At 30.2% G+C, this 27,991-nt stretch overlaps 2 protein-coding genes across 5 annotated transcripts; both read right to left on the bottom strand.

Annotated features, from left to right (window-relative positions):
* Positions 1-194: 194 nt before the first annotated feature.
* On the bottom strand, positions 195-12,238 carry LOC129916075 (germinal center kinase 1). Of its 3 annotated transcripts, XM_055995854.1 has the most exons (11): positions 12,070-12,238; positions 11,953-11,998; positions 8,385-8,794; positions 4,483-4,578; positions 4,244-4,372; positions 3,026-3,535; positions 2,820-2,965; positions 1,007-1,496; positions 650-934; positions 392-582; positions 195-323 (listed from the first exon to the last, which is right to left on the bottom strand). In XM_055995854.1, exons 1-11 carry the CDS (start codon positions 12,070-12,072, stop codon positions 311-313), a joined length of 2,319 nt encoding a protein of 772 aa, XP_055851829.1. In that variant the 5' UTR covers positions 12,073-12,238; the 3' UTR covers positions 195-310. The 3 variants fall into 3 exon arrangements, with proteins under 3 accessions (XP_055851829.1, XP_055851828.1, XP_055851827.1); XM_055995853.1 differs by lacking the exons at positions 8,385-8,794; positions 11,953-11,998; positions 12,070-12,238 and adding an exon at positions 4,829-5,953 and having other exon boundaries at positions 195-320; XM_055995852.1 differs by lacking the exons at positions 8,385-8,794; positions 11,953-11,998; positions 12,070-12,238 and adding an exon at positions 4,829-5,952.
* A 69-nt stretch (positions 12,239-12,307) lies between these two features.
* Positions 12,308-27,977, bottom strand: LOC129916074 (uncharacterized). 2 transcript variants are annotated; one of them, XM_055995850.1, is made up of 16 exons: positions 27,829-27,977; positions 25,738-25,902; positions 24,276-25,683; positions 21,021-21,159; positions 20,772-20,953; positions 20,527-20,685; positions 20,272-20,452; positions 19,474-19,577; positions 18,336-18,625; positions 17,808-18,264; positions 17,506-17,739; positions 17,247-17,432; positions 16,340-16,516; positions 15,717-15,827; positions 15,529-15,613; positions 12,308-13,097 (listed from the first exon to the last, which is right to left on the bottom strand). In XM_055995850.1, the coding sequence occupies exons 3-16, from the start codon at positions 24,373-24,375 to the stop codon at positions 13,052-13,054; spliced, it is 2,451 nt and encodes an 816-aa protein (XP_055851825.1). In that variant the 5' UTR covers positions 24,376-25,683; positions 25,738-25,902; positions 27,829-27,977; the 3' UTR covers positions 12,308-13,051. The 2 variants fall into 2 exon arrangements, with proteins under 2 accessions (XP_055851825.1, XP_055851826.1); XM_055995851.1 differs by having other exon boundaries at positions 25,355-25,683.
* Positions 27,978-27,991: the final 14 nt, after the last annotated feature.

Below are 27,991 nucleotides of genomic sequence, written 5' to 3'. Positions count from 1 at the left end.
AACTTCACATAGTTTGATCATTTTTGTTTGCAATAGATTTAATTTTTTTTATAATTGGTTTTAATTAATTCAATAATTTTTTTATTATTATTTTTTTATTGTTCATTAAATATTTTAAAGGTGTGTGTTTAGAAAATAAAAATGTTCACCGAACACAACAATAAATGGGATTAATTTCCAAACAAAACAAACAATTTAATTCATAATAATAATATATTTGAAATAATTCTAATAAATGTAGATATTTTAATATATATATACGTAAACGCTGCACAATTTTGTTAACTTAATTCATAACACTTTTACACACTCACTTCTTGCTTCTGAAAGAGATGGAAAAAAATAATTGAGATATTAATTTAGAATTTTTTTTTTTTTGAAGAATAATTACCGAACAACTTTTTCCATAAGGTTATTTATTCGGGTTTCAGAGTAACCAGGAACTAGTTTATGTATAACCTCTTTCAAAAACAAATCACTGATGCCCGGGCTAGTGCGTTCTGCCGTTTCGAATGCTGATCTTAATTCCACAATGTCAGATACATTTGAGTTTCTACTTGAATGTGAATGTTTACGTTGAAGCTGGAAATGCAAAATTAAAAATTTAAGTTAACAAAATCTCACTTTTTACAAAAAATTTTAAAATTACCTCTGATAAAAGTGGAAATAGAAAATTATTTAGGCACGGACTATTTGTTTGAACAACTCTGTTGACGTTTTTGGTGCTAGGATTTAATGTTGTGCTTGTTCCTGTCGCCGAAGACCTGTCCGAATTGATATTGACCTTAGAATTGCCATTGTAACTGCTGTTGTTGTTACCGGACGAAGAAATGGATGTTGTCTGACTATTGGAAGCCGAATGGTGTTCCTTGTGACTCCATCGTTGATTAGAAGGCGCTGCCATTGAATCTTCAGTGTGTTCTACTTGCATTGGCTGACAAAAAAAAAATTATTGATTTGTTAAGATATATTTGAATTTCAATGCTATAATATTTTTAAAACAAACCTCTTTCGATGTTCGTTTATCATGTTCCTTCTCCTCATTCATTCTCTGTTGAATTCGTTCAGTTTCCTTACTTACATCAATGCCCATTTTCATGTTTACATCCATACTGCTACTACCAGCACTTGTGGGTGAGGAATCATGATGTTTATTACCCAAAGAACTTTGCTGACTATGATGCATAGGTGCTGATATATTTGATGCAGTACTTTTATTTTGCGGGACTGAAGAAACTTTGTAGTGATTTAAGTTGGCATCACGAGTAGATTGTCCGCTACTCGCTATTGAATGTTGTTGTGATGGCTGAAGAATACTTGATCCATTATGATGTTTATTGGACATACCCATCATAAGTTTTTCACTTTCATCAAGCTGGGCATTTGCAGCTGCAGCACTGGCTGATGATGATTTACTTGATACATTATTAAAATGTAATCCTTTGACAGTCATTATCCAAGGTTCATCCATATCACTGTCTTGTTTTGAATCTTCCCTGTTGATATGACAAAAAAAAATTATTGTAAGTAATAATACAGAAATAAATATATAAATGGGCAGAAAGTTTAATGAGATCTAATTTAAAGACTTGTTCTACTTCAATGTAAGTCGAAAGGTACATTAGTGTGGTCCACATTATAAAACAAATAAACCATATATGTAAATCATTACATTCCTATCTTTGAAATATCAGATTTTGTTAACTAATCGCAATATGACTTGTCTTGAATTTGGGATTTTGTTAAGAATGATAGGCCTACAAGTTCCCGACTACTGAGGGAACAGATTTTATATTTCTTTTGCGTTTTCACCAGTAAAGGTTTTCTTAGTTTTGATAACTATCATTAATTTATAATTAATCAGTATCTCATCAATGTTATATTTTGGCTATTCATTTTTAGAAAACGCATTCTTTCTAAAATCGTGTATCATAAAGTCTAACACTTTCGGACGCTGCTGATAAAATCTTTACAGAATTGCATGAACAACTTTTGTTTCAATGACTTCTTTACAGAATTCTATGAATATCATTCGTTTTAATTTGTTTGGAGTAAATCAAAATAAATCAAATTATAATAATAATTTTTTTAAATATCTCCTAATATCTTTCTGAATACATTGACAGAAAGTTAATTGCATGACAAGAGCCCATAAATAGTTTAAACGTGATTCCAAATAGTAATAAAAAGATAAATAATAAGTTGTTGTATCGAACTCTTCCCGCCATTTTATAGCAAGCGGCATTGAGTTTACAGAAATCATATCAGTGAATTGTTTGCTTAAAATTACGACACCTTCAATATTGAAAAACAAAATTCAAGATATTTGTGACGATCACCTCTTTTTGCAATTTACGCTAAATGATCATCAGCTGATTAATACTGAAAATTAGTATTTTAAAGTCCATTTCTAAATTGATCAATTTTGTAATATTTATTAATAAAAAATATCCAATTTGAAGTTTTATCAACTATCAGTTTAGACAATCGCAATAAGTCCAATTCATGTAATGAAAATAGAATGACTTATAGTGCTGCAAACACAAATGACCACCGTGGGTAGAAAAATTCAATATCATACTCTTTCATTTTTTTCTTTTTGCATTGACTGAATTCTTCTTTACTTTGATTACATTATTTTGACAAATCCAAAAATTATTTTCTAATAGTTGAGATTTTCTTATTTGACCCCTTTTTTGAATTTGTATGTTACTAATAAATTCTCTGTTTGTTTATTTCCACCTCACAATCTTAAGCTATTTATTTCAACTTTTTAGTGGAATAAAAACATTTTATTAAATATACAAGTAGGTACTTACGAATCCGAATTTTCTGATTCAGTTTCACTTTCTTCGCCCTTCTGTGTCTTCCATTTTTTGTATCGATCTATGAGATCAATAAGATATGAGTTCTTCTTTGCTTTCTTGATAAATTGGTATTTGAGTAACTCCTTTGCTGTCGGTCGCTAAAACAAATAAATTAAAGTTAAACACTGCTTTATTTAATGTAATATTTTTTTGCTTACATTCTCCGGGTCTTTATTTAAACATGCCTCAACAAAATCTTTGAATGATTTGGTATAATTACCAGTTAGCTGAGGAGGATTATTTTTTGGAATCAAAAACAATACTCTCATTGGATGTAGCTCAGAATTTGGTGGCTCCCCTTTAGCCAATTCAATTGCTGTAATACCCAACGACCATATATCAGCTTTTGAATCATACATTGACTGTTTAATAACTTCGGGTGCCATCCAAAATGGTGTACCAACGAATGTATTACGCTTAGATGTTGTATTCGTGAGTTGACCAGCAACACCAAAATCTGCCAATTTAACATCGCCCATTTCACTCAACAACACATTCGCTGCTTTAATATCTCGATGAAGTTTTCGTTCTGAATGCAAATAATCTAGACCTTTTAAAACTTCTCGCAATATTATCGCAATATGCATTTCTTCAAATGATCCAGCTTTCATTAAATCCAGGGCGGATCCACCGCCCAAATATTCCATAATAATCCATAATTTCGTACCCTATGAAAACATAATTTGATAACTAATGTTTTGTATATCATTTAAATTTTGTATTAAAGTTTTAAGAAATTGACTGCAATTATTTAAAAAAATCTTTTGATCTACTTTACCACGCTGAGGATTTGCAATTACCATTAACTGTTTTTATATACTTATTATATCAAGGAAAGATTTTATTTATCGACGACGCATGTTTCGAAGAAGTTTCAGACTTCAGGGTCACAAGATTAGACTGCTTTGATTCATGTTGTTAATTGTTGTTTTATATCATTTTAGCACGCAAGTTGTACCCATGTCTTATTGTTGGTGTATTTTCGATTGCAGTGGGTGGTAAATTTGGTTTCTCTTTTTAAAAAATTATTTAATCTTGGGTACAAACAAAGCTAATGAAGTCAGCTGCTTGTATTTATTTTTTATTGGTTTAAGCTCGCTTATTAGTTTAGTTTTTATATTTTTATTTCCATTAATTTTCTAACTATCCTAGGAACATAAAATATTTCTACGAAGATTGGTTTAGCTTGATCGAACTGATTAAAATTATATTCGTTTTGAGAAATGCGTTCCTATGACCACGAAGTCTGAAACTTCTTTGAAAATTCACGTCGGTTGAGGAGTAGAAATACATTTATTAAAAATAATCGTAGTGAGTTTATCTTAAATTACAATGATGTTTATCCGCGAAAAGTAAAAATATTTAAAATCTCAAACCTTTAAATATGATCCATAATATTTTGTTACATACGGAGAGTCGCATTGCGACAAAACCATAATCTCCTGCTGAATATCTTCTATCTCATCTTCAGCTTCTTCCAAATCAATTATTTTTATTGCAACCACCTAACAAAAGAATAATAAAAAAAATCATTTTTCATTGCGATAAACGTGATCATCAAACAAACAAAAAAATGATGTGGCATTTATATTTAAGTCTAATTACGTGCACTTACCTGTTGGGTTCTATTATCGATACCCTTAAAGACTTCACCGAACGAACCTTTGCCGATTCGTTCTTGTTTGGTAAAAATGAGTTCCGGATCCACTTTCTGTTCAAAAAGAAATTCAAAAAAAATATTTATCATTCTTCGACAATAACCTCCAATCCAATCCGATGGAATTGATCGGATCGGAATTTAAAGAAATATAAATTTTAATAAAATTCCAATAGCGAATGACATAATTTTTTTATGGTTTCGTATAAATTATAATAAACAAGTGTAGGTTATAAGAAAACTAAATGCTATATGCAAATTCTGTATGAAGACAACATTTTTTTTTGTATGTGGGGGTACATACCAATTCACTAGGGCTTTGGCGTAAATTCCTTGAAGGAAGAGCTTTTGCGGGTAAATTTCTATCATTTTTATTTCTGTTGCCAGGTGGGAAAAAGTCAGGAAAAGGCCCACCACCATTCATTGGCGGAACATCATACATGGACATGGGTCTTTTCCTGTCTGCTGCATAAGAAGGTGCCACCATGTTCCCTATTTGGCGATTTTGGTGCTGGTGGTGGTTTGGGTGGTGGTGGTTTGGTAAAGCTGTTTGGCGATAGCTTATCACTAAATTGTCGTTGTTGTTTTCCGGAATATTGAGCATAGATGACGCATGCGATATATATCCACCTCCCCCTGCTGATCTAGCAGGGGGACTTTCTGTGTTTCTATAACGCATATTGCTTGCTGCAATCCCTGGATGTGGCAGGGAATATGCACTTCGTTGCCCACCAGACGACGATGAAGAATTCTGTTTATCACCACCATTCCAAATGCCACCTGATGTGGGTGCTCCTAAAGATGGGATAGTGCTTACGTTCCTTTCATTACGCCACATTTTCATCACAACATATCGCATTCAGCGTACCTACATACACTTTAATAATATGGCAATTTTGCTACGTAGTCAGAGCTGAAACGGCTATTTCCCCCCGATTGAAAACAAGTCAATTTCCCAAATCTTTGAACGATCGATGTGTGTTTTGTTGAAAAAAAAAACTGATATTTAAATTGGGATTATAAATCACTAGAATAATCTTTTTTTTTGAGGAAAGTTGTAAATTTTTCTGGGTGCGGCAGAAAAATTCAGGCGACATAAATTCTTTTTTTTTTTTATATATAAATTTTATCCAAAGCACAGTCGCTCGCTGTCGCACATACTACAAACAGAAGAACGAAACGATAAAAAAAAATTACACCTCACAAACACTCTCTCACACACACGCACACACTAAAAGGCTAGCGCGGAAACCTATCTTTTTTTCAGGTGTGTATCATAATTAGATTTCTTGAACATGTAGGTAGTAGGTAAGGTAAGGAAGGTAAAGCAAGGTAAGGTACTTTGAAACAATGCAATGATTCGTAAAAACAAAACTAAACTAAAAACTCTCCATCCGACGCGTTGTAAGCATAGATACAAACTAAGTCTTAGAGATTTCGACTCAAATCAAGAGCCAGTTGTAGAAAATGAGCAACAACAGCTATTATAAAAAAACGAAAAACAAAAACTACAACAACAATGATGACGACGAAGCATGAAGCTGAATTTTTTCGCGCTGACATAGGTTTTTTTTCCAGTATTCAGTTTAAGAGTATCGTATACCGTTGTTGTCGTCCTCGTCGTCGCCGTCCAACCTACCTATCTACCTACCGTAGTAGATAAGACAAAAATTTTTGTTTGACTCATAGCACAGGTGAGCGAATATGATCAGCAGTTAGCTACTTCGCTGGAAGAGCTCAACTCTATTGTATTGAGATACCACCATCCACCACACAATGATCGGCATGGCCGTAGCCAGGATTTTTCTGGAGAGGGTTTGGTTTAAAATGTGGTTACCAATTTTGTTAACAAGATAGGTCTAAATTTTAAGAATGGTGGTTCATTAGAACTAATAATCAATATTTAGATCAAAGTGGTTCCAAAAAAAAACAAAACGTTAAGATTTTCAGAAAATATGTAAAATACGGGGAAATCGGTTGTTTGACTGTGAGTCAGCTTGCACATATATATTTTAATTTTTAAATACCTAAAGAGAAATAAAAGGCACTACTTGGTCTTGCAGTTCAAAACACTTTTATGTTAGTTTGCTTGTAGATTTTAAGACCTGCCTCTAAGATTTTTTTGATGTTGCGGAAGAGCCGACATTTAGGGCAAAATTTTATTGAATACAAAATATTTTCTTGTTATTTGACTTTTTTGAGAAAAACTAAAAATGTAGTTTTATTGCAATTGCTTTGAATATGACGTCTGCAAAGTTTAATGAAAATCTATTAGTCATTTTCGAATAACTTGTAATAACTTGAAAAATTTGTATGGGAGGAACACTTTTTAAGCGAGATATAAAAAATATAAAAAAAATCAACTTTCAGAATTCTATAAAAATCATCTGTACCTACCAAATTTGAAGAAATTTCGACACTTGCCCTATAGAGCCAGTAAAAATCTATTTTGGGTTATAGTATATTAAAAAAAGTTAAAAAGAATAATTTTTACAAAAAAATTATTCCACTGTTTTTAATTAAGCTGTTTTGGTGTACTTAAAGTAAATGCAAATAAAACAATTTTTTCCCAAAGTTTCGTAAATAGGTATTCAAAACATAATACATAATTTGCTTCTCTTCTGCTCAAGTTGTAGATACATTTGTGAGTACATTTCCAACTCGATAAGGATAAAAATTAATTGATTCTTAGTACACGGTAGCACTGGCTCCATCTAGGATAGGCAACCCTATAACGTTTTGATGAGGGAAGGTCGACGTGTGGCGGGTTCTTATACTAAAAAGAATGCACTTCAGTCTTAAATTGTTTTTTTTTTTGGAATTTCAAGATTAAACTCAAAACGATTAAATAGTATTTAAATTAAATAATCACTTTATTTTTTACTCAGTAATTTTTGCTAGATTTGATTCTTAAATTTAAAAATCAAAAATAAAAAATTAAAAATAAAATAAAATCAATCACAATCATAATCATAATCATAATCATAATCATAAAACATTAATGTTGTAGCCGAAGAAATAATTTGTATATTATAACTAAAATAGTTTTTATAATAGGTAAATTATTTTTTATTGTATATGTTTATATAATTATATATTAAAAACGCTTATTAAATAAATATTTTTAGCCCTGAAGATGAGGTATGAACCTCGAAATATATTGGAAAATTTAAAATAAAAAATGGCGTTTTTATTTGAATCATAAGGGAAGAAATACAACCACAAAATAATAAAAAAAAAATATTTTTCTTACATTCTTAAAAAAATCTTATAACCTCACATTCAAATTTTAATCTAAAAATCATTTTAGAATGCTATTCATCCCTTCAAGCCCACTTCTGGCTACGTGCCTCGACGATCGGGTTTTGTTTGTGCAACCAACTCAGAGTCAGAGGAGGTTTCAAAATACTAGATAAAGTGGGGAAATTACCACAATAGAGAAACGAAGTAAGAGGGAACTACACGAAAAAAAAATATATATTAACGATCAATAAGATGTAATCTCACATTGCCACAGGTAAAGTTAATAACAACAAGTATTTTTGAGATACAAGAGCATAGAGAGTGTCTCACAGAAGAGAACATTTTTATAAAGGGTCTTCTTCTTCTTCAAGTGGTTTTGAAAAGTTTCAGGCAAGTGAAGTTGATGAAGTGATGTGTTTTTGTTTTTGTTTTTACACTTAAAGACTTGCCAGGCGCAATTGAATTTTATAAAATATTTTATCTACAAAACTAATAAGATAGTTGTACTTAATCAATTTGTTTTCATAATAAAATTAATGCATTTGTTAAAGTAATAAAGAAAAAAATTATGTCATTTTGATATCGATACGATAAAGAGTCAATTTTTAGAGTCTTACGTTTGTGTTAACTTCCGTCCAGGCCATATTGGCACCACCAGGGCAATTTTTCGAGGTGCTCCTCGAATGATTTGTTTTTATTTTGTTGGAAGTTTTTTTTCCTCTCCGTTGCGATCGAGGTTCTTGGTACTGTAACTGCAGTAATGGACTATTTGCCTCAAAATTGCTACTACTGCAGCTAGTAACAGTCAAGTTGTGACTCTTCCTCCGGACTCTTCTTCTATGATATTTCCTCTGCTGTGTGTTGTTGTTTTTCTGTTCTTGGTGTTCTTGGGGATGATGATGTTGATGAGTAGGAGTACCAGCCGCAGAAAAGTGGCCTGACAAACTGCGTAGACAAGTAACAACAACACTGAATAGTCCGCAATACTTCAAGCACAATGTTTTTAATTTGACAAAAGCAGTAGAACCTTTTTTTTGAAAATAAAAATAAATGAAAAATTAGTAACAGTTCAGAACCGTAACTTCAATTGAGATTAAGTTTAGTTACAAGAGAAAATTTTTGGCTAAACTACATCTCTGTTAGTTATTTTTTCTTATTGTATTTCTTTCTGCAAATTTTTCTCTTCTGACCGGTTTTGTAGAAGATGAGGAAAAATAAGAAAAAAAAAACGCAAATGGTTTTGCGGAAGCTTCCTCACGTTGTTGGTTGTATGGAAAAAACTTGAGTTCGAGTATAAAAAATACTTCACTTTTCTACTCTGCTTGCTGATAATGAAACTTGTATAACCAAAGTAAATAGCCTTCCCGAAATTGAATTTAAACAACAAAAATAAAAAAAAAAAACCAAAAACGTATCAAGTCGGGCAGGTATGAAAAAAAAAAGTTTATTTTGTTTTTTGACATAAGTGGCCCAGTTTGTGCAGTCGACTTTTAGAACAAGGTAGAATAGTAGAATGCCAACGTAGCTCTTTAGTTAGAATTATCTCAGAAGATGACAACGAAAGTATGACACAAGAAGCACCGATCAAAGCAAAGCAAGAATGAATATCAAAAATAAAAAAAAAAAATGCAATTGATTTATAAAACCAAGGTTTGCAATTGACTCGAAAAAATTATCCGTGCATTTTTTTTTCTTTCTTCATTTTTTTAAACCAACCCCTAGCTCTAGGTAATTCCCTTTTAGAGAGAGTTACAATTTTCTATCTAAAGTAATTATAGATAGAGAATAGATTCATTTCATTTCACATTTGTTAACACAAATACAATAATAAAAAAAAAAAAACTCGATTAACTTATTTATTCAATTCTTGTTCTTCTTTTTCTTTTCGAATAATTGCCTTTCTTGGCTGGGTTATTAAAATAATTATATTATTGAAAAATACTCTATTGGAAAAAATAAAAATAAAGTTAAAAGAGAGCTTCTTACACAAAATAATATGATGATAAAATAAAACTCGACAACGAGAACGACGACGTTTTGTTGCGTGAGTCAAAAAATAATGCCCGCAATTGTATTAAAGGTATACTAATTGAATTGTTGAAAAACCGCATTTAAATCAACACTCTAGACTAGATAATAGATATTATTTTGGATGCGTTTTTTGAATGACCCTTTTTCGACTTAACTTTAAAAATAGTTATGTAAATTTGTCAACCTCTTCTACAAAAAAAAAATTTTTGTGTGATTCTGAGAGTTTTCACCACCACCGTTTCTCCGTTCGTTTTCACTGTTTTTGTTTTCTATTTGACAGACAGAGCCATAGAGCGTATTAAAGTAGTTAAGTTGAAAGAAAAATGTCAAAAAAATAATTTTGACAAGCACAGTGACGTCATAGTGCAATGAAGTTGAAATGAGATGAAGAGAGTAGATAAATGTAGTTTATTCATTTACACTTATGGGCTAAAATTGGATTATTTACATTACAAATAAAAATGGTGGTCGAGTGGTGGACAGTTTGGAGAGCTCTGTGGTGATGGAGTATATTCAGAGACGTCTCTTGGAGGGGGTATTGTGGATTGGATTTACACCATGATTTTTTGATGTTGAGTGTTTTTTTGTTAGCTAGTCGTTCTTCATTGGGCAGAAGAGAACAAATGCACTCAGAAGTTGGGCGGAAACGGAAATGGCAAATAGAACGCTTCTCAGAAGAAATATTTTGTTCTCGATTCCATGTTGTTTTCGTTTGATTCCACTCAAGAATTCACTTTTTCGGAAATGCAATGGAAGATGGAACAGTTCAAATCGCTTCCAATCAATTCTGAAATTTTATAGGGTTGAGTTGGCTAATTTCGGCCGTTTCTAGTTTCCGGTCACCTTTCGGAAAATCGTTATAACAAGTGGTTTCGTAGGGTTTATTTCAAATGTTTGCTCTTATTCTATTCTCTTACAGGTTCGTTTGTACACTTATAAAAAACGAACAGGAAGTTCAAATGGAATTAATTCGAAGCATTCAAGGAAGTGCTTTTGAAAGTTTTAGTGAGATTTTTCCTATAAACTTTCGAGTTTATAATTTACTCTTTTTAAACTTATTGATCCAAAGAATTTTATCTATTAAAAATATAACAGCTCTAGTTTTTAAAGCATTTATACATAAAAATGCATATTTTTTAAAATTTTTATTTGACTTTCTAAACCGAAGTACATTACATTTGATATAGTAAATTTTTCCAGTAAAACTTAGAAACGCAAAAAACTTAAAAAAAGTAGCATGAAAATGCGAAAAACGAAAATATTTCCGTTTATGTTTCCAAAACTAGAGCTCCTAAGAAGAAACGAATGTGATATTAAGGCTTACTGAGCCCAAATACATTAGGTTTAATAAATAATAATAAATTTTGTTGAAAAATTTTAATATACCTACGCTTGAAATACTTGAAATAAAGAAAGCTTAAAAATTATTATGAGCTTGAACATGCCCCCAAATGTGAAAAATTAAATACATGTTTCAAAAACAAGAGCTGCAAGAAAGAAACCAGTATGATTTTTGGGCTTACTGGAGTTTTAAAAAGTTGAAAATTGTTGGCGAGTGCAATTGAGAAAGGTACATAAAGTCCAATATTGTAATTGTAGCGGTTGTATAAGAAAGAAATTCAAATTCATCTCATTGGATTTAAGTTAGTTCAAACTAAAAAACAATCAATTTTGCACTTTCATGTTGTTAGGGCTAGTTTTCCAGTGTAGAGTGTACCCTGAGTAATCTCTAAATTAGTTCACCCTGCGAAACAAATAATCTCTGAGTTAACCCAGTGGCAGTTTTTTAGTGCAGGATTTACTTATGTTTTTTTAAAAATCTGATCATATCCATGTGTAAAATTATATCAAACTCCATAAGCAGCCATTTTTTGAATGAAAACTCCTGGGAAAATGGCTTTCAATCGAAAAATGTCCAGTATTTCAAAAGTTTTAAGTTTTAATTTTGTTCTCTTTTCGCTTTGGGAGCCCTTCTTTCCTGGGAGTTTTCATTCAGAATGTTGTGTGGAATTGAGGTTCACCCTTACAGGAAGATAATCGCGCAAACTAGGCCTTAGCCTTTCAAATATTGATAAACAATTATAATTTTACGTACCTAGATATATATAATATACATAATAAATTGATTTAAAATTTCATTGAAATAAATCTTACCTTTATTATAGTTGATAAGATTCAAACTACTCTTATCAGATTTTTGCTGTCATAAATAATTTTTTTTATTTGAACAAAAATAATAAATTTAAAACACACATGAATTTAAGCCACTACCATTTTTTTTATTGTTATTTTGTTGTAATTCCAAAGTTTGTGCAGTTAACAATGTTTTATGTTCATTTTGTTTATTTTTTTTTATTCGAAGAGATTATATTAGAAAGAAGTAGTTTATAGCAATTTAACAAGGAACGAAGCTTTTAAAAATGTTCACAATGTCAAAAGCCTAGGCAGCTGAAAAGCAAATTAATTAAAAAAATATTTAATATTCATTGATTTTTTTTTGTTTTGTTTTTTTTTTTTTTTTTTTTGAACACATAAGGCACAATTTGACTTATATATTTTTTTTTTGTCTATATGTATTATGAAAATGCAAAACTCATAATAAAAATTGGTGGGGTTGGTGATGGTTGTTTTTTGTTTTGACACGGCTGAGTTGATATTTTTTTTAGGATGCTTTCGAACTTTTTTTTTAAATGCATGTTATTTATAATTGAATGGTGATGTAGGTAAAATGTTTAAAAACAAAATTATATAAATTAATTAAAACCCAAATTATATTTGATAAAAAACTAAAAACTCATAAATGCTTTATTACTCCATATTTTTCGTTTTTTTGTTAACATTTTTGATTTGGTGGTGGTTTTAGTCAAAATTGTTTTTAATTTTAATTTTGAAGAATAAAGCACTATATGCGCAGTAAGTTGTTATTATTTTTTTAAAAAGTATAAAAATTCTTTGGTCTAACAATAGCAATAATTTTTGACTACATAATATCGTTCAATTGAAGGCTTTAAATTTATTCTTATCTCCTAAAAAAATGTACGTTAGTGTCTTTCCTTGAGTTTTATATTTTTTTAAGTTTTGTTTTCTTTGTAAGTTTCTTAATGATGTTCGCTCTATTGATTCTCATAGTTTACACATGAATTTATATAAAAATGAGTATGTTTTCTTGGATGGTTAGCAGGTACGGCCTCCGGTAGTTCATTTTTTGTTTTCTGTTTGTTTCTCTTTCAGTTTTTCATTTTGATATGAAATTTCACAGCTCAGCAAGCTCCACTCCTCCGTCTTCTACGGTCTTACTTCTGTTTAAAATATAGGATATATACAATAATAAGTGGTTTGTCATAACCTCGATTTGACTTTAAAAATTGTATCACAACAGCGAACAAAAAAAAAAACAGCATTTAAGAACTGCTGGATCGCGAACTTTCAAAAAAATGATTTGTTTTTAGAGTTCTGGGACGACTAAATAGTTCTATTCGAATTCTTCGTCTCAAAGAATCAACATCTGTTACCATTCTTTTAATTGGCCTTAATTGGCCGCACCCAGAGGTTAATTTTAAAATCCGTTGTTCATAACCTTTTCTATTTAAATTAAAAACTTGACAATTGCTATACGTTTGATATAAACTATGTACATCTACAGGGTGTCCCAAAAGTAATGGATCAAACGAAATATGCTGATAGGCCATCCTTAGGGCTCTCAGAATTTGTTCATCCCAAATCCTTACGGTTTTCGATTTAATGCAGTTTTTGTGAAATTTCGAAAAATCCCGACTTTGCAACAGTATTTTGCTTCCTTCGCTCATAATTGATTTTTGTTTTTTACAATTCTTTCACTAAAACATTGCCTAATAATAAGAAATAATTTATTAATCAAAATATTTTTTATTTTAAACGCCATTTTGCTGCAAATTTATTAACAGTTCCATGTTTTATAAAAACTCAATTTCTTACTTTTATTTCAGATCAACACCCTGAAAAAAATTTATATGGTGTGACACAGGTTTTTTATTTTGAGAACTTGCCGTGTTATATCAGTTTTCAAAAACGTATAAAAGTTTTCAAAGTTGAAGTTAGAACGAAAGATATTACAATTTACATGAAAAAAAAGTAGGGGTTTTCAGAGCAAAATAACAAACAAAAATCGAGGCTTTTGTTCAAAAACAAATAAACAAACAACAGTCGAGAAAATGTGTTTATTTTTCTTTGTTATTTTTCTCTGAAAAGCCCTGCTTTTTTGCATGTAAATTGTAATATCTTTCGTTCTAACTTCAACTTTGGAAACTTTTATACGTTTTTGAAAACTGCAATAACACGGCAAGTTTTCAAAATAAAAAACCTGTGTCACACCATACAAATTTTTTTCAGGGTGTTGATCTGAAATAAAAGTAAGAAATTGAGTTTTTATAAAACATGGAACTGTTAATAAATTTGCAGCAAAATGGCGTTTAAAATAAAAAATATTTTGATTAATAAATTATTTCTTATTATTAGGCAATGTTTTAGTGAAAGAATTGTAAAAAACAAAAATCAATTATGAGCGAAGGAAGCAAAATACTGTTGCAAAGTCGGGATTTTTCGAAATTTCATAAAAACTGCATTAAATCGAAAACCGTAAGGATTTGGGATGAACAAGTTACCAAATTCTGAGAGCCCTAAGGATGGCCTATCAGCATATTTCGTTTGATCCATTACTTTTGGGACACCCTGTATATTGTGTAATATGATTTTTTTTTCGATTTTGTATACGAATTAACAGTCATTGGGAATTTCAAAAGGTTCATAACTTTCTCATTGGTTCTCTTATAAAGTATTTTTTTTAGCGAAAATTCATTTATTTTTCGTTCAGAATTAACTTAAATTTACCATTAAAACGAATAACTGAAGTTTCTTGGGTTTATTTTTTTTTTTTAACATGGACCCATTAAAATTGCTTAGTTTTAGCGAAAACACCGTAAGACAAGGTAATATAAGAAAATTTAATATAATTAAAAAGTTCCAATTCCCTAAAATGGATAAATCCTCATAAGACACCAAGAACAGATAAATGCATGTGAATGCAATTGGATTTTTTGAAATCTTGTATCACATGGAAAATTGAATGATATTTCTTGAAATTTGTTTGAATGGAAGAACATTTAATTTTCATTTTCCCCTTATTATTGAAACTATCACTTTTACGTTCTGCGGAAAAATGAACCATTTTCAGTCCTACTTTATAGATAAAAAGTAAGTGTTAAGACATGGAAGAAAGTATTCTACTATACTATTGAACTTGAACTTAAAAATTCAAAAATGCGCAATTACATTTATTTGTAAATGAAAATGGAAGAAAATTGTTTAAACTTGAAACAAATCATCCCAAAACTCTAAAAATAAAAATCAACAAATCAATTTAAAGTTCTTGTCCAATTTAAGAGAAGTCTATACCTATAGCTAATGCATTTAATTTAAACTTTAAATTGATTTTTTTTTATTAAAATCGATTTGAAAATTTTATAATGCATCATGAGTAAGATATTGTTTTTATGGTTGACCAAAAACCTGACTTGCAACCTTAAATTATGAGCGAATCGAGAAACGAAATGTGCACATTCTTTAGGTATTTTATTTCCTCAGTTATATCAAATCTATGTGCATTCTTCTTTTTTTCCTTTTTCGTTTTAAACACTCATCGTTAGAAAAGGTTATTCTTATTTTTTTTTTTTTTTTTTTCAAATTCAAACAAACCTGTTTCGATATTTCATGATAACAGCAAAAATCGCTCCATTGATTATGAATAGGCCGGCAATTAAAACACATGGAATGATAATATCTTGATAGAAATAAAAAAAAAAATAAAAAATGATAAGTAGGATTTAAATAATGAAAAAAAAAAAAAAAATGTATGAATAAACCAATAAACTATTATTTCGTACCAGTAATCATATCAGCATCGTTTTTGGATGGCATTTTTGTGACAACAGACAGATCTGGTTTCTTGCTAATTAAAGTTAATTTTTCTTCACTCCCTGTGAGGTTTTCTTGTTCTGTAAAGTTCAAATATATGATAATATATGTATAAAGAAGCTATTGTTATGAGTACATTAATTGATCTTAAGATACAAACGTACATTTATTTTAAAAAAATTACTTAGGTTATAAAATAATAACACACTGTCAGTACACACAATAGTATAGAAGCTGATAAAGTTTAACTAATCAATAAAATTCTTTTAATTTCGTATATGTACAAACTCGCATGGGTATAATACAATCTATCTATTATGTACATATAAATATAGAGCGAGCTGAGTTATTCAAATTAATATACTTCCGTCATTTGCATATACTATGTAAGAGTATGTATACTCTCTTATATTATGGAAAATTTGTTTTAATTAAATCAAACAAAAATTGAAAAAAAAAACAAAACAAACATTTGAATAAGAAATTAATACAAAAGTATATAAACTTAAATGAATTAATATGAGTATGACTGATTAACTAATTAAACTAACTACGATTAAACTAAATGATTAAAAAGATATATTTATCTTACCAGTGCAGTCGGGTAATAATTTATCCCAAACGTGTATATTATTGCAGGTTAATTTACGAGTACTCAATCCAGAATCAGGGAATAGAAACGACGGATGACATTCGTAGAATGCGGTTGTTGGTGTTCTCTCAACAAGTTTGACATGAGTTGGGAGTGGTGGATTCACACAGCTATCAGCTAAATAAAATGGAAAACAGGGTTGATATTGAGAATTGATGTGGTGAATACAAATATTATTGAATGTAGAGAATGTTTTTAAAATTGTAGGAACATTTAAGTTTTATTGATTTTATTTGTGTGCATCAATTTCCTTTTTGAAAAATCAATTTTTTGAAAACATGTGACATTTTTTTTTTAAATTTGAAGAATGATATATAATATAATAATGTAACATTACTTTAGCTATAAATTTTAAACTCTTTAAAGTGACTAACAAAATAGATAGAGGCAAACAGAAGTCGGAAGTCACTTTTTTCATGTTCCGATTTTGTTGACTTATCACGGCTGTTCTAATATTCGTTCGAATTTGAAAACGCAAAAGAAAATTGAATCCGTACGGATTGAAAACGGTTGTTCTGATTTTCATTCGACTTTTTTGTTGGAGAATATTGTTTTCCGGTAGCTAATTGATACCAAAATTGAAAACCGCAAACATTTGTGGGATTGTAGGTCCGTTCGTTTTTCGAAACACCTATGAATTCGCAAAATGTGTTCGAATTCGGCACAGCTAAAATTTGAAAATGGGATAAAACGGAAATCAAAACAGCCGAGTAATATCTTTTTTTTGATAATAGATAGAAATCAAACTTAAAATTTAAAAATGGTTAGCACTATAGTTGTTTTTGTTAATATTGGTTACATTTGTAAGATAAAATAAAATATCACTGAATTCGAAAAAAACACTCACCAGTATAATGTAACAAGACTCCTCTTTTGGGGAATGCGAATTTGGAAGTTGTTTTAACAATAATTTTGACCCAATTTGATGTGCTCATTACTCCAACAGGTTGTACAGCTTCAACACAGCTATTAAATAATGTTGTATTCGTTCCGAAATCATCAATTTGAAGAAAGTCCTTGCAAATATCATCGACTGTATATATAAATATATATTTTTAAAACAAATTAAATAATTAAATAATCCTAGTAACAACTCATATACGTACATCGCAAAGAATTATCTATGATTGTAACCCATATTCTGATTCCCTCTGGAGCAAGTATGTCCCAATGACAATCAAATTCTCCAATATAAAATTTGGGGTATCCTGGTGTCATTGCAAAACCATGTAGCAATGGTGATCTATATGATGTTCTTTGAATGCTATTGTATGTTACACGAGAGTTTTCTTCTTCATCGGAAATATCTTCATGCTTTTCATCAATTTCGTGATTTTCGTCTATGAAAGTAAGTGTTTTTTTTCCATTTTTATTTTCAAATGTGAAAGAGATTAGTAAATATGTATACCTTTTACAATTTCAATTTCTTTTTTAGGCTCGATAGTAGAGGAAACTTCTTGATGAGTAAGTTTTAATTCATCATTTGTATGCCTTATATCGTTGCCCGAAAGGTGTACAGACACATTCTGAACAGTGGAATTATCATTTGGATAAACCGTAATATAGTGAGCTCCTTTCCGTATAACCATAGTTACATTTTCTAAATTTTCACTTTCAATAATTGTTTTATTATCTAAATTATTTATTTTAATAGTTTCATCTAAAATATCAGTTTCACTTTTTGGTGTAGCTGCAGTCGTTTCTAAGTCATTATAATTCGAAGTGGTAGTTGAACTTGGTTCATTTACACTCATTACATGTTCTGTCGATATATCTTCTTTTTTAAAGAAAATTTCATCTCCTATTGTTTCGATATCATTAAAGTCATCAAGATTACTGGGAAGAATTTTTAAAACTCGAAAATCCTTGAAATGATATTTTATATAAGTAAAAAATGGTTATTGATGAAAATGTTAATGATTTTTTTATTACTTACCTGAGAATAAATTCTACTTTTTTGTCCTTCTGTTGGTGTTTCTTCTTGTTTAACGTACGGTACGGGGTTTTTTAATTTTCTTAATCCACTTATAGTAGAATTTCTCATGTTATCAGCATTACTTATTTTATCAGCCTTAATTATTTTAAGTGAGTGGAGGGCAGTTTCACGTGGTTGAAGTCTTGCTTCAGCTTTTGGATCACCTTTAGCATTATCAAGAATTTGAATATTTGGATCTATTTCATAGCCTATGGTTAAATGCTCGCCGCAATAACGATTTATTCGAAAGTCTATTCAAAATAAAGTTATATTTTGTTATAATTTTTAATTAATAACTGAAAATTAGGTTGTTATAAACAATTTGGAGAAAGTAAAGCAAATTATCTCGCAAGCAGGTCGGCGGATACCTAGCTAGGGCCGATTGTCAACCTTTTTGAGATAAAAAAGTACGCATACGCCCTAGTGACCGTTTACTTTTAAACTCTAAATATATATGTTATTACATCGCGTTGTTTTAAAAGAGCATGTTCTTGAAATCCAGTCATACAGAAATTGCTGGACGTTCTATGTAACAAGGCCTCTGTTCAATAAGAGCTTATCGCGCTAGAAATTTATTTATTTTCAATTAGAAAACTTTTTCATACTCATCCTAAATAGACTTATTTCCTGCCTTAAAAAGGCCGTTATTCATCTTCAAGAGTATAAAAAAATTTGAAAAACAAAATCTAATTTATATCATTGATTTCTAGTATGACGTAGAACTTGAAGTAATAAAATATTGAACTTGAACTCTTTGTATTGATCAATGATTTTAAACTATGTATTATTTCTTGGCAAAACTATTCGTCTGTAATATGAATCACGAAATTGTATCAAAAAAACTTTTACTCTTCTATATACGAAAAAAAAGAACAACGACACAAAAGAACTTATAGTCTGAAGTCATAACATTAAAAGGGGATATGTTGTAATTGAATATGTGAAATCTCTATTTTGGTAGACCATGACATAAACTTTTCAATGGGGTTGTCTTTTTTAGCTGTTCTTGTTGTTCTTATATAGTTGAATTTAGTTTGTTGACATAATTTTATGTGTGTACGAGTATGTAAACACAAAAATTCAATTGAAATGAACTCACCTTCCATACAAATGTATTTAACTCGCACTACACCACCCTCCCAGACTTTGGCAAAAGGGTGGTCGATGGAAAATATAAAACTGCAGTGATTTTTGCCAGAACATCTGAAATAAAAAAAAAATTACATTAACTTTAAAGTTTAAGGCATTTAAAAAGTTAAAAACTAGGCCAGCATAAGTATATAAAAAAATAATTGGTTAAAGGTTAAACATTGCGTGATATGAAAACATTTTGCACAACTTTTTTTCTTTTAATAATAAGTATAAGTAGGTAAATTCATAGGGTAGCTATACAAATAATTTGAAAAAAAAACAAATACAATATATTTAACTGCACGATACAGTCATGTTTTTAAATAATGTCCTTTCCGCCTTTGTCTTTCATTGCCTAAGTTGTTAGATTCTCCTTAAAAGCCTTTTGCAAATAACACACTTCTAGTCAGTGTTGTATGCGATCTAATGATTCCAACCCTTCAGCAGTCTTCTTTGATTACATTGTTTTGCCATGTTGAAAGCCGGATTCCCCCCATTTTTTTTTTGTGTGTATTTTTTATATTTTAAAGGCACAAAATACCAAAACACTTCAAGTGTGGTTGAAGCACTTCTTTTTTCTACACGTGATCCAAAACATTGAGGGTGCAAATTGCAAGTAGGTAGGTACAATATGATGTACGTGCGTGATGGAATTTAAGAGGACACAAATTGCATAAAAATCAATAACCGTATATAAAGATGGCATATAGCTTTTTTGTGGTGGGGCTTGGATAATATCTTCAAAGTACGAAGATTAATATCTTACCTTTTATTCAGTACTCTACGGATATTGTATTCGTTTGCTGACTGATTCCTATAGGATTTTTCTAGATCCAAACGGTTGAGAGACGAAATCTGTCTTCCTTGTTCTTCACAATGACTTCTGGCTGATTGTGTTCGGATAGAATCCTCATCTTGCACAGCTTCAATAGTTTCGTTGAGAATTACTAAAAATGGGGGTTGTTAATATTTCATAAAATTTGTTTCCAGACAGTGTATTATAATATTTTATGTACTATACCTGAAGGGATGTTGGGGGTAGTTTCTTCTGGCGTAGAATTATGAAGAGAACGTGAAAAGCGTCCCCCTTCTAATTCTTCTTCGGGTGATATTCTACGCAAGTAACGTATTATAAGTCGTTCCAAGACCAAACGAAGCGATGTTCTATTTTTATTTTGGCCTAGTAAATAATAATAAGGGTAGTTTTTGTATATTTTGGTTGACTTTATTGAAAAATTGTGTAATGTGTGTAGGTATAACCATTACCATTAGTTTTAATGCGATTAGTTTTTCCATCCGTAAAATTACCATCTTCTAATATATCAACATCTGTGTCCTCCTCATTTGAATGAGGACTTTGTCGTAGTGTTTCGAGGAACTTTTCACCTGCTTCCTTTTCTGCATTCTTAGACTCTTCTATTTCTTCTGAAGCAAATGTTCTAACAAGTCTTTAAAGAAAAGAAAAATTAAAAATTAAATTTGTGTACATAGAATAATTACAGATAGTGCTTTTACCTTTTCATGTCTAAGCGCAGGCATTCGTCATGTGTGCAATTTGGTGTAAATGTTGCTTCTAATATTGCCAGTTTGGAGTCTAAATTGCCACATGTAAGTCTTAGTTCAGTGTCATGGCATCCAAATTCCTCTACTACTTCTAAAGTATTTGTAAATATGTACATGTTTATTTTATTAAAATTATTGTAAAGAAAAGGAGGTTATGTACATTGGTTTTCTGTCTGCTACAAAAAGGTAATAAAGTTAAAAGTTGGGTTAAGAGAAATACTATTTATACAAAGATTTGTAAACGAAAAGGAAATGGTATGACGATTTAGTTTAAACCAAGCTAGTAATGCTCCCTTAAGACATAGCCAAATTAATAATAAAAACTATTGCCCAGCATGGTCCCTTTTCTGTGTCTTCATCTTGACACCCCTACCATTCATCTATATGAATAGGACTCTAATGGTCAGGCCACATTCTCTCGTTAATTACAATTGGGTTATATGTTGGAAACGTTGTTTTTGTTAGGACTTCTATACATTAGGATGCATTATAAACACACCTTAGGAAATAAGTATAAGTAGAAAGAGGACTCTTAAGTCACAGAAGGATTACCGTTAAGGTTTTATTTAATAAAAAAAAAAAAACAAGTGTGAATTATTAATGTCGAATTCCTTTCAATTTTTTGAATCGCCTCAAAAAAATCGAATTTTTGGTGTTAAAAAGGAACATGAAAACAGACCGAATTCTTTTTGCGATTGTATGTGTGTCATTTGACAACAATTTTTACACAAACGTCAAGCTGAAACCAAAACAATTTCTGCAAAATAAAACCAGAGATTTCTTTGATCAATAATTTTGTTTATTTTCTTCGGTAATATAGATTTATTTTAATCAGAATCAAAGGGAAATTGCAGTTATTATTAAGATCTGAGTGAAGATGAAGTAGAAGGTTGTTATTTTGGCCGTATGCTGTGGTTTTACAGAGAAAAATTTTTCTGACGATAATTACGAGAAGAAAAGTCACAGTAATTGACTTTTTCACAAGAACTATGCCAGGAAAAAATATATTTTGATCGCACATTGTTTTTTTTTGTATTTATTTCATATTTTTCCGCAATAAAAATACGATATTCAATTAAAATTTTCTCTTTATTTGAAGTTGGTGTTCTCAAATAAACAAACAACACGAAGAAAACTTTCAGCTTGACGTTTGAGAAATGTCAAATGTTCCAAGTGTGTGTGCAAATCCGTGTAAATCTCTCAAAAAAGAAGGATTAAAAAAAATTCGAATTCTGCTTCGTTTGAGGCGATTTTTTTTTTCTATGGAACATGATTTTCAGAAAAAATTCGCTTCGAGATCGCCGAAAATTCGATTTTTCAATTGAAAGGAATTCGACATAACATTACTTTCTTGACCTCTCCCCAATGATTTTTGGAAATAATGTTACTACTTTTCAAAACGTCAAAGATAACCGACAATTTATGTCATAACCAATTTTATGTATTTTTTTTATAAAAATCTGCGTTTTTTTCAAAATTGACAGAAAATCTGCCTCAAAAATTTTTCAACACTTTTTTGGGTGAAGGCCATAGCAATTAAACAAAATTTTAACCGGAAAAATGCATTTTTAACTACAAAAACATCCTTTTAAATGTTTTTGGTCTTCTATGCTATTAAATTTCTTGTACTAAAAAAAACAAGTAAGTAAGAGGTTTAAGAAAGAGCTTTGTATGAATACTATCCGATAACAATTAAAAATTTAAAAAGTCGCCTTAATTTGATTTTACAATATTAATTAACGAAATTATTGATACATAAAAACAAAATTTCAATAAAAACCATCAAATTGTTTTCAAAGAAGATTGTTTTTTAAATCCAAAAATATACATTTTACAACACTCAAATTTTCGTTGAAATTGGCTCAGTCGTTGAGAAATTACGAAAATGGTTCTATGAGAGGTATCGTTATTAACCCTTAACTATAGTGGTGAAAATTTGTGGTGTTTTGAAATGATAAAATAAAATACAAAATTGAATTTTTTTATAAATTTTGTTTTTAAGCATCAAAAGATAACAATTTAAAAAAAAATAAAAAAATAAAAAAAAAAAAGAGAAAATTCATTTTCAACGGTTTTTATTAACTTTTTAAAAGTTGATGTGGGTCCCCTGGACCCACCACTATAGTTAAGGGTTAAAAAATTCTTCAACAAAAACCGTAGACAGATAATTATTATCGAGTGGATCACCAAACGAAAATATTTCGCAGATGCAGTTTAAAAAAAGTTAGGTATTCAAAAATTGAAAACGCATTTATTGCTGAAATAAATTTACAATAAAAAAACGAATTGACGCTGTGCAACCGAAACTAGAACTTATTTAATATTAATATGGAGACCATCTGGAAACTATCCACCTCATTTTTTTTTTTTTTTTGAAAAACCTTGTTCCAGCCTTCATTCGCCACCAACCCGTCTATATAGCACTTACAGAGCAATTAAACTAACCTAGCTATACATTTTTTTGTTTGTTCAATTTTAATCGATGGAATAATATTATGTATACATTTAAATGAGCTCAGAAATGACCATGACCGTGGCAAGATTAACAACGACAGTATACAAATTATAGTCACCAAGTGGAACGATCCCAACGGAATATCATCGTTGAAATACGAGCAGCCCTTAATTAGCATAGTCTGCTTTTTAACAGCATATGTATGTAGGATAATTTGAAAACTGTTGAAGTCTGATAAAACATAACGCTTCAAAAATGGTTGTTTTTATTTTAACACTCCAATGATTATCCATTAATTGCATCCCCCTTATTTCAAAAACTCTTCGACTTTCGAATGACATCTAATTGAATATTCAAAAAAAAAGTCAGCTGCCAAACAGTTTAAAAAAATAAACACACAAATAGGTGTTTTTGTTTATTTGCCTGAACTAATTTGTCAGAATCGTCATCATGCATGAGTCTACCTATGAGATACAGGTGCATCATGCATTAGGGAACAAAACGAGGCTCTCACATTTTTTCATCCCAATTCCCTCTCTTTTCTTGTTGTTGTTGCCTGCTCTACAAGTAGGGTTTCATTTCATTTCCATAGGTATATAAATCAACACGTTAAAGTTGAATAGGGAAGGGAGGGAATGGGATATGGAATGAACTGGACATGGGGATGATGGGGTTGTGTGTTGCGTAATTGTGCAACTGGAAAGTCAATATTCTTCTCAATGAAATTTATTACAAATAAATAGCTCACTTACCAATCGGACTAATCAATCCCAAATGTATACATTCTATACAACAGAATGTTATTCCAAAACTAATCAGACACACACGAATTAAAATCCCAGCAGCAGTCATGGTTGTTGGTTTTTTTTTTTTTTTTAATTTTAATTCTTATGTTTTATTCCAATAAACAATTGGAAGAAAATAACAATTATTTTAATATTATTTATAACTTAACTACTTTAAAAAGGTACTCATATAATGTACTCAGCATATTGCACTAAATTAGTTTATTTTTTGCTGTATCCGTATCTCGAATATAATCAGAATCACTTTGCGGATAAATGATTTGGATATGTTTTGAAATTTTCATATTGATATATATTTTTTTTTTGGTTTTGTTTTATCTTCAAACAAATTTTTAGATATTTCTAGTTAAGATAACATTAATTGCATTTTTATTTAATCTTTTTCCATTTTTCTTATTTTTAAAACTTTATTTATTAAATAAATATGTACGAGTGAAAATTTTCACTATGCCAATAACCGATACAGAATAATTTTATATTTTCTATCATCACCATCGAGCGCATTTATTTTCTTTTTTTTGTTTTTTCAAATAGAAAAAAACACTTTTATCTGCAAAAAAATAAATATTGCAAAACTTAAAATGAAACACACAAAAACGCGGAACTGAATATGACGGGGAGTAGTCGAGTTAGCTGCTGACAATGACGGTGGGAAGATATCTAAACTTTTTCTTCACATAACGTCCTTTTGAAACGGTCGATAATTGCTTGCTGTTCTTGTGGTTGATTAGACTTTATACTCGCGATTTTTTTTTTATTTATTTAATTTTGTTAATTTTATTAACCGCACAAAAATGTTTAAAATTGCTTAAAAATAATGAGTGCTCTGTCTGTTGTGTGTTTTCTTTTCTTTTTACTAAATATTCTTCTTAGTAATTATTTTGTAGGTGGAGAGATGAGAGCAGAATATCTTTTTTTTATATATTTTCTTTTTTTGCTATTTTTAGTATCCATCTGAATTGATGTTCCCTAGCAAACTGAACACAGAAGCACCACGACCATTCAGATTCACTGCTGCTGCTCACCTAGTGAATTTGACTGCGCGATGACTACGGACGATGTGTCCGTTGTAGACGTTTTTGTGTTCATCCTTCCAGCTGTGCACAAGAATATTGTTTGGGATATACCTTCTACCCGGAAGGGGGAACAATACAACAAGAACACAACACACCGCGTGCAAACAACCTTCACATATGATTTTTGGGGTTGTTGCCGTTGTTGTCGGTCGGTTTTGTTGTTGGCACGAGACGACACTTGCTCTTTCGCATGAGTACCTACTCGCAAGAGCAAGAGTCTTCTCTGCGCAAATGTTTATTCCAAATTCCAAATTCCAATGTCCTTGTTTCCCCAAAAACTGAAATAAATAAACAAAAAGGCAAACAACAACAACAAATAAAAAGTTTCTTACGCTTTCACTCTTTGGCAGTCGGTTATATGTGCACTTGTGGTACACGCAAAACGAAGACATCATGACTGACATTGCTGCATTGGGAAAGCCTTTAGTATAATAGTAGATAGGGGAGGAAATACAGTATCGTGTTTTCCTGAGCAACCCTTGGGATCTTCCTTTATTCTTTTGTTATAAAGAGAGAGAGAAAGAGAGATTTTAACAATAGCTCGATGAACATTATTGCACTTGGCTCTAATAATTTGCAACAAACAATAATCAACCCTGACATTTTTGAGAAACAAAAAAGAAATAAATAAAAAAGCATGACAAAAGGAGGGTTAATTTCGGTTCTCCCATTTATTTCCTGTGCTGGTCAGGATAAATTTTAAAAACTGACCAGTCTTCGGAAGGCCATCATCATTGGAAAATTGTTACTTACTTGGTTAGAAACTATATATTTTGAAACTCGCACGATTCGGTTGCAAAAACTTGCTTAAAACAAGATTTTAGTTTAAAATGAATATTTGAATTCCAATTTTTAAGAAAATGGGTTGACTCGTTTACAAGATATTACGAGCATAATACATGTCATTTTTCGAATAATTTTTATTTAAAAAAGATTATTTCCCCTGCCCTTGGTCAGCGGCCTAAGGGCACTACCCCCGTTTGCCACAATGGTACGGACGCGCCTGATAATAATTATGCATGAAAAAATTCATCAAAGAATATCTTTACACAGTATTATACTAACTGATTATTATCTTAATTTTAAACAATAGAAAGTATGCATACACAACTGATTATTCAAAAACATCAGTTTTATTGATTGCAGCCTGCGCCGTTTAAAATTAATCAAATTAAAACAAAGGAATCTATTGACCTTAATAGATTTACTAAACATAAAAAATATATGTATTGTCTATTCCTTTGATGAAGTACTTCCTCATTTAGCTTTATTTTAACACGAAAATCTTATTAAAAATTACATGCACTTTAATCAGACTCAACCGGTTTCAATTTCGTAGATGTTTCTTTTAATATAGGAATATTGACTTTGCTTTGAAACAGTTCAAAAACAATTTTGGAAACAAAATTTTTGAATAAAAAAAAAATAAGTTTTTTTGAAAAATCGTTAATTTTTTTATCGTTTTCGATTGGTTTCACTCGAGGATTAACTCATTCTAAAATCTAATGAAACAGTTTATATCGTGTTTGTTATTAATCAAATATTTGCTTTTGCACCAGGAAATATTGTTTGATGTTTGAGTTATGTATAAGTGATTTTAAGTGGAATCTGGCTTGAAGTCGAGAAGAGAATTTCTCATCTGAGAATCATTCTATCTGTCATTTTCGTGCCATAGAAAAAAACCATAGGAAAACTTCTGGATGCTTCCGGAAACATCTGGACGTCCATAAGAAAATATTAAGTTTTTAGATGTTTGTTAACAATTACTTCAAAATGGTATAAGTTTTTTTTCAAAATCTTGTTTCTAAAGTGTTTTTTTTCTAAAAATCTGACTTCAAAGAAAAATTCAAATGATATATGTAGATATATTTTGTTTAATTAATTTACTCTTTCAATCATGCCGGTTGACTTTTTTAACGAATTTTTTATTTGTTTTTATAATAATTCATACTTATTTTTTGAAGCAAAAAATCAAGTCAAGTTTTGAAATTTAAAAGTAAAAAAATGAATCTAGGATTATCTGATTTTTAAGTTCAATTGAAACTGTAAGTACCATGTCTACTTACCGTTTTGCAATATTACCCGTTCTTAATTATTAATTAATTAATTAATTTATAATGGGTAACTGCTACTGTTTCATTGAAATTGTAACGGTATTAAGGCCAAGCATTTCTGCAGGATTAAAGTTAGCCCCGAGTTAAATTTACTTTTTTCTTACGTTAACTTAGGATCATGTTAATAAAAAATCCAATTATTAAACATTTTCACATCTTTTGTCTATTGTTTGAATTTAAGCTAATTTGCAGGATTAACTAATTCTGAGTTAACTCAGCACTCAAAAACTGGTCCTATGATTCATGATTTTTGCAACCCAAAAAGTCAGTACTGACCTACAATTTGAAATATTTATATAAATCGATTACCTTAAACGCAGGAAATATGCTTGTACATTTTGTAATTAAAGATATTTTTCTGACTTGTGCTTCATAATCCATTATTTAAAACTTGTTGCATAAAAACAATTCTCTTCTTTTCTTCATTCTTAAACAAATCGGTGTTAAACTTGACTTCGTATGTTTTTAAAAT

This window comes from Episyrphus balteatus, chromosome 3, assembly GCF_945859705.1.
Source record: "Episyrphus balteatus chromosome 3, idEpiBalt1.1, whole genome shotgun sequence".
NCBI classification, from domain to species: domain Eukaryota; kingdom Metazoa; phylum Arthropoda; class Insecta; order Diptera; family Syrphidae; genus Episyrphus; species Episyrphus balteatus.
This window is presented reverse-complemented; position numbering and strand designations above follow the sequence as displayed.